Below are 13,556 nucleotides of genomic sequence, written 5' to 3' on the forward strand. Positions count from 1 at the left end.
ACACCAGGGCTCTTCATTTTCAACATGGTGAAGCGCAGAGCAAACAGCTCATCACATCAGTATCGACAAATGTGCACCAATGCAGGGAAGGGGGACCCAGTGCATCTGCAAATGACTGTGTCTGATCAGTGCTGAGGTGGGAAAGAAATGTCTTCCAGACTTTGAAATTTGATTTTTACCATAATGTAACATGACTCTCTGTAGAACAACTAAAAATATTTCAGTGATTAGCAGAACTTAAACAGGGAGCAGCTTAAAGTCTTTATCATAAGATAACTTCACTGAAGAGGATCTCAAGGGTACATTTATTTTGGCATGCATATTAACTTTAGGAAACATTGCACTACATGTTGCCTGGAATATGTTAAATATAAATAATTCTAATGCAGAGAACAATGCTACAACAGCAGGGGAGAAAAATGTTCTATGAGACATTACTGAATAGTGTTTTTTTTTTTTTTTTATTTGGATATGCACACAATCCTTACATAACATGGTTAATTTGTTCAGTGAAATCATCCTGTAAGGAAAATTCGCATTGTTAGGTGGCAAAATTACCATTATTTCTTACTGAAAAATAATGTTACCGTTTCCTGAGCACAAACGTCTCATAAAATTCATTAAAACACCTAAATAAAATGTATTTTTATGGATGACAATATACCACCAAGATATTTTGTAAGAAAAACTTATTTTTAAGCCTGTGTTTTAATGCTTTTTTATAAAATTGTATTTTATATTTTCATTCATTAGTCATTATCAATAATTGTTCGACCAATGCAGGGTCACAGAGGTCCAGACCAATGTTCCTTCTAAATTATGCCCTTGTGTATGTGCACATGGTTCATTAACTGTGCATTAATTGTGCATTAACTGTATGGAAAAATACTGAGTGCAAATAAACCATCCTCTTTCTAATTACCAAATTTTTTACATAACAGGCAGTCATTGTAAATTCACTGGTAGCTGCCTGTTCCTATTAGGCCAGCATATACTGTGGTCTTTGTCTTGCTATTTTTACAGATGCCATTTCTTTTTAATCTTACTCTCAATATAAATGTCATAACATTTAACTTATTGTCATGGACCATACTAGCTATAGTTAAAGGTCAAAAATTGTTTAAAAATAGTTTATTGTCCAAACGACCGTAGAAATTAATGGCCACACTGGTCCAGAGTCTATGCAGGAAGCACAGGCAATGTGGCAGCCTGGACAATGCGATAATTTGTTTAATAAATAAGGGGTGGCACAGTGAGTAGTGCTGCTGTCTCACAGCAACTGGGTGGTGCGAGAGTGTGGATTCGATCCCCGTTCAGTCTGTGTGGAGTTCTCCGTGTGTCTGTGTGGGGTTCCTCTCAGTGCTCTTGTTTCCTCCCACAGTCCAAAGACCTGTTTTTCAGGTTCCCCCATAGTGTGTGAGTGACAGAGAAAGTGTGTTCCACTGATGTATGGACAAGTGACCCATTGCAAGTAGTGTATCTAGCAGCGTAAATCACCTTGGTGAATAAGGTGTGTGGGCTGAAAACACTGCAGAGTTTATTGGAAGTCACTTCAGAAAAAAGTGTCTGTTAAATGAGTAAAAAAATGTTTATGACGTAAAGGAAAAGATCACTGCCTATAACATATTTTGCAATGAATGCAGCCACTATGCCATTAGAGACATTGTGTAGTGTTACAAATGAATGTTTGATCTCCATTCCTGCTGTAGTATTCTTGAATAAGGTACTTGAAATTATCCTGCTGTAAAAATGGGTAAATCATTTAAGAAGCTTAACATGGCAAATTGCGCGCGCGCACGCACGCACACACACACACACACACACACACACACACACACAAAATATCTGACCCCATACAGGGTTGCGGAGAGCCAGAGCCTAACCCAGGGCGAGGGGCTGGAGGGGGAGGGCACACCCAGGACAGGACACCAGTCTGCCGCAAGGCATCCCAAGTGGGACTTGAACCCCAGACCCACCGGAGAGCAGGACCTGGTCCAACCCACTGCACCCCCCATGGCAAATTAGTCTGGAGAAAAGCATTAGCTAAATTAATTAGAATTTATAACAGAGCTAAAAATGTTATTTCAGTTGCAGTATAATAGTTATAACAGTATTATAGTTACCTTAATCAAAAATTGTGATTAGCATTTTAAATCACCTTGGCTGAATAAGGTGTGGGATGATACTACTAAATGTAAATGCAAATGATTAGCTGTCAGTCTGAGAGGAAGTATATACTGTAGGTGGTTTTGCTATGAAAGAAGCATAGCGTCCACATGTGAAGCAGAAAAAAAGACAGCAGTCAGTGAAGAAAACAGCTGTTGCAGAAGTAAAATTACTGTATGATTGCAAAAATTCTGTTGTACTGAATAAATATAACAGAAAAAGGATATATACACTCATCCCAAGTTATTTGGTTTTCTCGTATCCGTTGTATCCGGTTTTTCATTTCTCTGGTATATGATTATTAATGCCACTTTTGGCTATTCATTCTGGATATTCATTTATCCAATTGGCCACCTCCAGTCAGGGATCATAAGTTCTGGGCCAGCACCAACTGAATTTGAAAATTGTGCCAAGCAGCTGTGAGAGAGAAACTCTGAGATGTTCTAAGTTGCATGCTGACACACTAGTCTTGCTTGCATACTCATGTTTAATTGTCAAATTATTCATTTATTTATATGTGACACTTAGCCTTAGTCTTCTTCAAGACAGTCCACGCACACTATCACAGTAAGTTTGCAGTTTTATACACTAGACCCTTCATGTTCACCCTGTTACCAGATAACTCAGAAAACTTAAATTGGCAAAAAGCTAAACATAGAATAGGCAGTTAGCAGCATAGTGGTTAGGGCTGCTGCCTTTAGACCCAAAGGTCACAGGTTCAAAACCACCTCCAGCTGTAGTACCCCTGCGTAAGGTACTTACCCTAAATTGCTCCAGTAAAATTACCCAACTGTGTAAGTACAGTATCTTAAAATTATAAGTTTCTCTGGAGAAACACATCAGCTAAATGAATTAATTAAAAAAAATTAACTCTCAGATGTGAAATGGTAGCATTTTTTATACAGAGAACATACTTGCTGCTACAACTGCACAAGCAATTCAAAAAGCACAAGAGAATAGAAAAATATTTTCCTGGGACAAATCGTGAAAATGCAAAATCATACAAAAATACCCCAACATGAAGAACTAAGCCCATAATATTATTGTTCTTCTTTCTATTTTAATGTGTTACAGAATGTTTTTCTTATGATACAAGGCATCATTTAGGGTGATTCTGAGGTGAATTTTGGGTGGACTTGGAAAGAACTGGAATTTTCCCCCCATAATATATAATGAAAAAGTAATTCCATTGTTCAGTTTTTTTTACATATATATTTGGTGTGTGCTCAAGAAGGAACTAGGGACAAGCTAACAGGGAAATGATTTTCATAAGGCATTATAGCAGTTTTTCCACTGTACAGGACCCCATTAAATGAAGGCTCACTGCAAATCGCAAATGCAGTAAGTTTCATTTTATGTGCTCCAGGCAACATGTAGAAGCGTGTTCCCTCATATTTGGTTTTTTAAAACTCTTAGCTACTGTAAATTTATCTAAATTATTTAAAATTGTAGCGTGAATTGCAGACATTTAAATGGCACATAATTTTACCAAGACATCCCCTGTCAATTATCAAGTTTGATGGGTGATCTTATGAGTGACAACTGCAATGGAATAGGTTGGTACACTTGGTCACACGCTGCTCTGGGTCTGCTGGATCATACCATCCCTTATGGCCCAGCACCAGGCTCAAACCCTGCGGTTCACAGTGTCTGAAATGGGCGAAAGTGTGGCCCAACCACCCATGCCGTGCTACATTTGCCATTTGCATTTGGGCCATGAAACCTGGTCCCCAAATGTGTCCACCAACATGGGTAGGCAGACCAGCCTGCACAACACCACTCACTTAGCGCTGCCCAATGCCGGGTTGGGGAAGGAGACTGCCTCCTCCTCAGACTCATCCAAGCTGTCAGAGACCAACAGTGAGAGACTCATGTTGAACGACACATGATGCGCGGGAGAATTGTGCAATCAATCAAACCAAGTGCAGACTGCTGGAAGTCTAATATTTTTTGCACACTCTTGCTTGTAACAGGATGCAGGATGAGTCAAAAAGCTTCCCTATTGAACATGACACACAATACTATATCACTAATCACCTGTTTCAATCACTCCTGGCAACCACGCATTTTTTCGACCGATGTAAACACATAGTGTACTTTACAGTGCCTTCAGGAAGTATCCAGGACCAGGTCTCTCCGCACTTTTTGCGTTGTAGATTTATTTCAGAATGGGTTGAATTGATTTTTTTTTGCCATCACTTGACACACAATACCTCATAATGGCAAAGTGAAAACACATTTTTAGGAATTTTAGCAAATGCATTAAAATAAAAAATAAAAACTTCCATTTCCATAATTATTCTGACACTTTAATAAGCACTTTGTAGGACCACCTTTAGCAGCAATTACAGCTGAGTCTTCTTGGGTATATTTCTACCAGCTATGCACACCTGGATTTGGACAGTCTCTTCTAATCTTTCTCGTAGTTCCTCTCAAGCTCTGTCGAGTTGGACGGGGGGTGTCAGTGAACTACAATCTTGAAGCCTCTCTACAGATTTTCTACGGGTTCATGTCTGGATTTCGGCTGATCTCGACGAGAACATTCAGAAAATTGTTCTGAAGCTGTATGCTTTGGATTATTGTCATACTGAAAGCTGAATCTTTGCCCTAATCCAAAGTTATGTGCGCTTTGGAGCAGGTTTTCTTCAAGGAAATCTGTGTTCGGCTCTCTCATCTTGCCCTCAATCAAGACCAATCTCCCAGTCCCTACTGCTGAGAAGCATTCCAATAGCATGATGCTGCCACCACCATGCTTGTCCGTATAGATGGTATTGACCAGGTAATGAGCAGTACCTGGTTTTTGCCAAACAAGGTGTCATTGAGGCCAATTTCTGCCTCATCAAACTAAATAATCTGTTTTTCTCATGCTCTCAGAGTCCTGCAAATGGTAACCGGTAAACTCCAAACTTCTACCTAGCCACCGTACCAAACTCAAACACCTGATTGAAAAGAGTGCTACAGAGATGTTTGTCTTTCTGGCAGGTTATATCTGTACACAAACTCTGAAGCTCTGTTAGAGTGGTCAATGTACTTTGTCACATCACTGATTAATGTCCTTAATTCCCAATTTGGCTGGAAGTCAAATTCTAGGAAGTCTCCTAAAGGTTACAAAGTTCTTCCATTTCACAGTTATGGACCTGGGAACATTCAATGCACTGCAACTTTTTTATACCCTTTTCCAGATCTATGCATTGACACAATTATATCTTGGAGGTCTACAGAGAGTTATTTGAACTTTGTGGCTTGGTTTTTACTGTGCCATGCAGTGTGAACTTTGGAACCTTATAAGAACAGGCATATGCCTTTGTAAATCATGTCCAATCAAGAGAATTTTCAATAGTTGTATTACTATCAAGTTCTAGAGATAAGTGAAAGTTCAAAATAAATAGGATGCATCTCAGCAGAATTTGGAGTGTAGTTATTAAATGTCTGAACATTTCTGTAAATTAAGCATTTCTGTTTTTTTGTTTTTAATGAATTTGAAAAAAAATCAAAAATGTGCTTTCCTTTTGTCATTATGGTATTCTTCTAGTCAATACATGGCAAAAAATGCATTCAAAACATTTTGAAATAAGGGGACAGCACAACAAAGTTTGGAAATGGAGGGGTCTGAACACTTTCTGAAAGCACTGTATATCTTACTGATAATCCACAAGCTACAGAGTCCCAGCGCTATGGCAAGTCTGTTCATGTAACAGAGGAGTAGAAAGACATTAAAATTATCAATAAATCTGAGCAGCTACAGTAAGGACATTTGTTTTCAGTGAAGTTAAGAAAGCTAAAGTCGTTAGAATTTTTTTTTTTTTTTTTTTGAATCTTGCTTACCTTTCAGTTACCTTGGGTATTGATCGCAGAGGTATGTCCTGAAAAAAGGTTTTAAACTGTTTTATTCATGGTTTAGACAGAAGCTTGCTTTTTTAAAGGCAAATTAGCTAGGTTAGCAACAAGGTCAGAGAAATCTGTAGACCTAAGCAGCTAATATCATAAGTCCTTTACTGAACTATAAGTTTATCTTTCATACAAAGAGATGGTCCATAAAACAGATATTAAAGCCTTAAGATCAGAAGAGGTTTATAGAGCAAGTCATAGAGGTTCCTTCTTTCTGTCTTACCTTGGAGTGCAGTTTGCCATTGACCATGGCATCCATGATGTATCCCTCCCGGCTCTGAAGGTGGGCAAAGGGTTTGACAGCACCCCATGACTCCAAGTAGCGTGTCATCCGCACAGAGGCTCGCATCTTCAGACCGTCATTCACCCGTGGCTTTGGCAGACGCCGTTGACTCGAGGCAGGGTCCTTGGACTGCATGTGGATATAGAATAGACCACACTGACAGCATTGCCATGATTACCAGAGATGTAACACCATCACAAACTAACAAGAACAGCTCACCCTGGGGTCAATGACCAGGTAGGTTTTCACATTTTGCTCCTTCAGATAACTATCCCTCAGGTGCCCATTTCCCTCCTCAACTTCATAGGTCTTGAGGTGTTTCAGAGTAGCTTCTGTGATGTGGACCCGCCTGCCCGTGTAAACATAAAACCTTGTAAATACCTTGGCTTAAAATGTATCTAATAAGCCTAAATCTCAGCATATACATAATAAGATAATGCATATTTCTTCCATCATATGGACTGTTGCGCACAACTTACTGTGACATTACTAACCATTCCAAAGAACAAAAACAGCAGCTACCAAAGTGCTACTGGTTAGGCAGTACAATACTTGACAGACCACTCAATTAAAAAAAAATACTTGAGCTATACTGCATAATTTTACAAGACTTACCCTGGTAAACCTCCAGACTCCATGTGATTGGCCAAAGTGACATCGTGTGACCACACATCAAACTGCCACTTGCGGAGTCCAATTACTCCACACAGCACGTTACCAGAGTGAATGCCTACTCTCATGCTGATATCGACACCCGTAGCCTCTCGCACTTGCCTGAGGAGTGACAAAGACCAGAATGTTGGTGTAAATCACCTCACTGTACAAATTTTGCCTTATTTGCTCAATTCTCAATTAAAAAAAACTTTGAGGCTGCAATTAGACAGTCTTGCTTTAATGCCTTATTTCTCATAATTAAGATGAATGAGGCCAAACACTATGAATATATAAACCAAATTTTTTAATACTTGTAGAAGTACACATAAGATAAAATCAGTGGTTATGTATTCAGTGTAGTCTGTGGTTTTCTGATATTACCAGTGACTTATGGTACACAGAACAGAATGCTGGAGAACATAACTTTATACGTGAGTGACTGCGATGAAACTACTAAATCATACACTCAGGTGATACTGACTTATACAGAATAATAATAATGTCTGTGGAGGCTTCAAAAAGCACTAGAGCTAGCAGGGCTAGATCTGGGCTCCTGTGTAATTGTTTCATTACTGATTGTTTTACATAAGCATCAAACGTGCCCCACATACTGGGCTCTAGATTTCCCAGGATATCTACCCTTGAGTATTGTGTTATTGTGATATTAACCCCGCATCTGTGTCTCCACGAAAACAGTACGGAAAATTGCTTGGGGAACACATACTGGGTTCTTGACTAGGGTACATACTTGATTGCCTCACACATGTCTAGGCCCATCTTCACACAGTTCTCAGCATGACTGGGCAAGGAGACAGGCAGGCCAGACACACAGTAGTAACAGTCCCCAAGGATCTTTATCCTCATGCATCCATTCTCCTGTGAAAACAAGCAATCTCAGCACAGCTGTCCAGTATTATGAATAACAACAGATTCACCTTCATTTGCAAAACTGCAAATGAAGTGCTTCATGAGACAGCTTTCTTTGTCACAAAGTATTTTCAGAATCATTTAATTTATCTGTAATGTTGGACAAACTCTACTGCTATAGCTATCTGAAAAGCAGTCAATAATAATATTACAGAAGAATAATAATATTGAAGCACATTTCTTTAAGACTGAAAATGGTAAAAACATTACTGGGTAAGTTAATAAATAAATTACTTTAGTCCTGTCTTCTGTATATGTAATGTATTTCACAAATCAGCAGAGTTGTAGGTGACTGCTCTGTATATAAATTAATGCACTGAAGGAATATCATTGCATCTCACCTTGGCAATCTGGTCAAACTTGCCGAAGAGTTCATTGAGCATGATGACCAGCTCTTTGGGCGAGCAGTCACTGGCCAATCGGGTGAAGCCAACAATGTCAGCATACAGGATGCTGCCACAAAACAGTGCTATGAAGACATGGGAGGCAAACTACAGACATGGGCTTTCAGCTGAAGCCATATGCAAATGCTGTTTCATTGTTGGCCATCTAGTGAGCTGCCTATTATAAAATAAACACAGAAGTAAGCTACTTTCTGTGTACTTATCAAAATGCTATTCCATGAAACAGCCATTTAAACTTCTGCAAATGCAATTACAAATGTTTGTTACATACATGTGAGGAGATTGTTCAAAAATCTAACAATTTGAATATACATTGTCAGAACCGCTTGTCCCATACAGGGTCGCGGGGAGCTGGAGCCTAACCCAGCAACACAGGGCACAAGGCTGGAGGGGGAGGGGACACACCTAGGACAGGAAGCCAGTCCATCACAAGGGACCCCAAGTGGGACTAGAACCCCAGACCCACCGGAGAGCAGGACCCGGTCCAACCCACTGCACCCCCCTGCAGTTTGAATATAGTACACACAAAAGTCCTCTGGAGACACTGAACGCTAGGAAATGTTTACAACACAGACTACATACTTCAATGCTGCCTGAAGCCAAAGAAGGTCTGCTATGGGAACTCTCATAACTGGTCATGGCCTGTCTGATGAAGAAGGGGCCAGTATACCACCTCCAGCAGACCAATCAACAGCCCATTCCCAGGTACTGCTGACCCAGTGCCAACTTCCCTCTTCATTAAATTGATGCACCATGGAGCCCAAGAAAGACAGCCCACATTATCACCATCATTTGTTACTAGCGACAAACAGGGATTTCTTAAAGGACATTGAGTAGAATTATAAAAAGGGTTCCTCCCTGAAGAGGACCACCTTGGTTACTAACACAGATCAAAGGGGGCCTATAATGTCTCTTCATTCCACAGCTTTATTTCACCACAAGCTGTAACTCATCCCTAAAAAAAGGGTGCTGCCAACAGGGCACTGTTGCAGCAAAGGCGCCATGGTTTAATGGAGTCATCTTGACCTTCCACTCGGTGGCTCTTTACAAGTGCTGACAAAATGCCAGCAGCAGGCTGATTTAAGGTACAGTCTGTTTTGCAGTCTTCCATCCTGAAAAGTGGTTTGTAATACCAATTGCATTGTTAGATGCCAGTATTAATTCATGTACCACAGAGAATGGGGAATGTCACTATGTAGTGGGTTTAGTGAGTACTAAAAAAAGATTGTTTAATAAGAGTGTTTTAGTGGAATGTCTAACTCTCTCAAACCTCGGAGTGAGTTTGGTAAGAAAGCAGTCAAGCAATCACAGAAACTTGACAGGATTTGAATACTTCACTGCTTTTTACGTAACCATCCCTCTGAGCTGACACACCTCTTTTTTGTTTGTAGTGGACTTGGGAGGAAAAAAATAGCTGCACAACTAGAGGGTGATACATGTTTATTAGAAAATCTATTTTGCCGAGTATGGATTTCAGGGTATTTCAGCTGGACAGGTACTGCTACGGTGTACACATGAGCAGGTCAAAAAAAAGACCACCACACCTGACATTCTCATGCCTCCTCACATAGAGACTGTGGAAGTTGTTGTCTCTAACCAGGCACTGCTTCTCCTTCTTGTCTTTGCAGTCTTGCAATCGTTCCATGATGGCCAGCTTCATCTTCATGGAGATGTGGACAGGCAGCACTGACTGCAGGAGGTTCTCCTGAATGGAGAGACAGACAGACAGGGACACACACGCACACACGCACACACACGGTGAATTTTGAGAGATTTCTAGCTGGGTTGTCTCTGAGGACTATCCACAACTGTCAGACTAATTTCTTCCCCACTATGAAGAAAACTCATACTGCAAAGCCCAATTAGTTCATTCAGCATCATATTTAATAGTGATGATGATACATGCCTTTGTAACTGCACTGAGGAAGATGTCTGATTTATGCTGGCGTGCCTACTTTCTCACTAACAACGAACAGACAAGACAGCAATGGAATATTAGGATTTCCTGTGAAAGCTCTTACTCTGAACTTTACTTTTTCCACTTTCCTGTTTTTCCATGTGAATGGCACCACATCAGCCTGCTTGGCTGTATGCCATAACCAGGGCTCGAGCAGCAGAAAACATTTCCATCCAGTTTACCAGCTCCAGTTTCAACATCATCAAACTTCCGAAAAACTTTGAAGCATGAAAATTAGGTTTTGAAATTACGTACATTAGGCAGAGACAGTCGAAATATGATTCATACAAAAGAATTTTCATATTAAAAATATAACTGAGCACCCTCTTCTCCTTCCTCATCTAAATCTTTTGTGGTTAAAATGGTGCAGCCTTGATCTTCCGGGTTCTACTTAATCTCATATTTGATCAAAATGAGTAATGTCTTGATCAAAAATGTCTCCGCTCATATCATTACTGCCTTCACTGATGCCTGTGTAAGACATCTTGTAGTTACTAGTGACTATTTCAGTGAGGTGTAACTCACAAAAATCATAACAATCCAGAAAAAAGTCCCACAGACAACAAAGAAAACCATAGCACGCCAAGATTCTTTTAATAATGAGACCGACAGTCTGGTTTACAAAAATATTTGTCATATTTATGGTACTATTTAAGGTAATATTTATTAAAATTTGTAAAACAAACGCCACTTGTGCAAGTCTAACATAAATCCTTCACAAAATGATTGATTTGTTTAATAAATAATCAAGGATATTGCTATGGAAACAAAGCCATGTTTGGCAACCGCAGCAAGACAAACTGATGAGACATTGTAATCTGCCAGGAAGGACATGGGGGGCTGCTAGAGTTGGGAGCTGGCAAGGGAGCAGGGTTAGAAGGCAAAGGCCAGGACCAATCCTCTCTTCTCTCACCTGTTGCCTCTTCTCAGTCTCCAGCTTTACACGAATGCCCAGGCAGCGTAACATGTCCTGGAAGGTCTGGCGAAGGGCCCTCTCCATAAGCACTTTGTGGAAGGCTCCCACGGCACTGGCACACAGGAAGAGCACGACATTGGCAAGCAGCTGGAGAATCAGCGCCTGCATGGACAAAGGCAAGTAACTGAAATCATGCTGCTTAACAATAATGAGAATCAAATGGTAATACAAACCAACATGTACATATATTTTTTAATTCACCATAAGCTAAATTAAGTGGGAATTAACTTTTAATGAATAAAGCTACTCTGAAAGGGCGGGGGAGGGGGGAGCTAGGTCCTGCATTGAAATCCCTGGTCTTGCTATAATACCCTTACATGAGGTACTTACTCTGAACTGATACAGTAAAAAAAACTTATCCAGCTGTACAAATGGGTAAAGCACTGAAAGTACCTCGCATAAACCTCACAATGTAAGTAGTCTCAGACAAAGGTGTCAGTGAAATAAAAGTTAATATTATTAGATGTACTGTACATTACATCATAGTAAAGTTAAAATGAAGACAATGATCATATAACTGGCAAACAAAGAGCATACCTGTGAGGGACGCTGAGAGCTGAAAAAGTAAACAGTGAGGGCTGTGACGTGAGACAGCGAGGAGATAATGCTCAGCATAACAGCATACAGCATCCGGAAGGGCAGCATGGTGTACACAACAAAGATGATAAAGAAGAAGAATGGGACCTGTGGAGGGGTGGGGTAAAAGACAGCAAGAGGGTCGTTGAGTGCTGATGAATGGAATCCCATTCCCAATCCTGTATAACTCCTGAGTGCAGGAAGGCCGTTATTCAGACAGCTGCCGGCAGTGATATATGATGGCCCTGAAGCATCATGTGAACAACATAGTACAGTCATCACCTCTTCATACAGTGTGCGTATGCCAACAACTGTGACTCGACAAACCATTAGTTAAATTTGGGTTTGTAGACATGACCAACCACTAACTGCAGAGCTGTTCAATTGAAATTTTGACCCCAGAAGGGTGATGTTTACTTACAAAACAGAGCTGGTCCAGATGGGGATAGGTCATGGACAATTCCTGTTTAACCTCCAGAACATCAAAAACAGAGGAAATGGATGGTGGATCGAGTACCTGGTCCCAGGGGCAGATGACCGTCCTGCTGAAAGTGAAGGTGAAGCCCATGGCAGTGAGCGTGGCCCACACCACCACACCCAGGGGCTTCATCCAGCGCTGCGACAGGGACTCGCTGCACACCAGCACAAACACGGTGAGGAAGACACAAAGGCCGCAGCTTACCACAGCCACAAAAGCGCTGTGCTCCTTGGCATTCTGCAGCAGAATAAAACTGGACGTCAACAAACAATCAAAGAAACAACAGGCCTTGGGCAGTTGCACTCCACTAAGATGGCTGGCAGGGTAACATTCACAAAAACTCTGGTTAACTAAAGAGCAAACAAAACCTTTCACCATTTATTCCCAGATACTCACACACAAATATTATAAGAAACAGCCCAGAACACTTCTCTTCAAAGCTCAAAAATGCAGGCACTGGATACAGAAGCAGGGAAATCTAGACTCATATATACAACATTTTTTAATACTAATCTTTGAAATTTTGATTCCTGCCTGAGATGTACAAGTCAAAAAATATATAAAACACTTCAAACAAAAAATGATGACTTCCTTTCCAGTTATTAAATACATACAGAGAAATATAATAAAACATAAGTGAATGGTCTGCACTTCGCATTCTGCAACATGCTACATTTGCTCATTACTCGTCCTTCAGCGTATGATCTTTATGAAACACACAGAGCAACTGAGTCCAACCACAGAGAAACAGGAAGTGGAAGGGGGGTGGGATCGTGGAGACATTGTCCTCATGAGTGGATTTATTCTGAAAGGCCCACCATAACCCTGGATTTTGGAGGTGTGTGTCTGCAGCTGAGGGTTAAACCAGGGTGGTGGTGAAAGAGAAACCCAATGCTCTATAGGTCTGACTCCTATACATGGCTGGCAGGAACAAACAACCTCAGAGCTCTCCAGTGAGTACTTGTGTAACTACTGTCATTTTGATGAGTGCTGCAAATGACCAGGAAACACTGCATAGCTGTCTTGTATGTCTGATAGGTAGAGCTCATTAAACATGGTGTGAGAGAGCAGTAGCGTTCTGTTTGTGGTGACAAAACAGAAGGGATTGGGAATGAATCTGTGGGATTTGACGGAATCATTTATTTTCATTCTGTAAAAAAAAGAAATTTAAAAAATAATTCTGGTGGATTGAGCAAAATATGCATTTTTGTAAAAGGAGTTTTAAATGGCCATCCATCTTAGACATT

At 40.5% G+C, this 13,556-nt stretch overlaps 1 protein-coding gene across 2 annotated transcripts in view; it reads right to left on the reverse strand.

Moving 5' to 3' along the window:
* Positions 1-13,556, reverse strand: part of LOC108926319 (adenylate cyclase type 2-like) — a 33,932-nt gene that overhangs the window by 6,515 nt on the left and 13,861 nt on the right. Inside the window, exons 3-13 of one of the 2 annotated variants that reach the window (XM_018738938.2) lie at positions 12,349-12,546; positions 11,793-11,939; positions 11,193-11,357; positions 9,867-10,027; positions 8,260-8,371; positions 7,740-7,867; positions 6,953-7,111; positions 6,557-6,686; positions 6,278-6,466; positions 5,992-6,029; positions 3,951-4,010 (exon numbers count right to left, since the gene is read on the reverse strand). In XM_018738938.2, the coding sequence (XP_018594454.1) occupies positions 3,951-4,010; positions 5,992-6,029; positions 6,278-6,466; positions 6,557-6,686; positions 6,953-7,111; positions 7,740-7,867; positions 8,260-8,371; positions 9,867-10,027; positions 11,193-11,357; positions 11,793-11,939; positions 12,349-12,546 (1,487 nt within the window). The remainder of the gene's footprint in view (positions 1-3,950; positions 4,011-5,991; positions 6,030-6,277; positions 6,467-6,556; positions 6,687-6,952; positions 7,112-7,739; positions 7,868-8,259; positions 8,372-9,866; positions 10,028-11,192; positions 11,358-11,792; positions 11,940-12,348; positions 12,547-13,556) is intronic. The other variant, XM_018738939.2, reaches the window with a different exon arrangement.

The sequence above is a fragment of the Scleropages formosus genome, chromosome 7 (assembly GCF_900964775.1).
Source record: "Scleropages formosus chromosome 7, fSclFor1.1, whole genome shotgun sequence".
Classification (NCBI taxonomy): Eukaryota; Metazoa; Chordata; class Actinopteri; order Osteoglossiformes; family Osteoglossidae; genus Scleropages; species Scleropages formosus.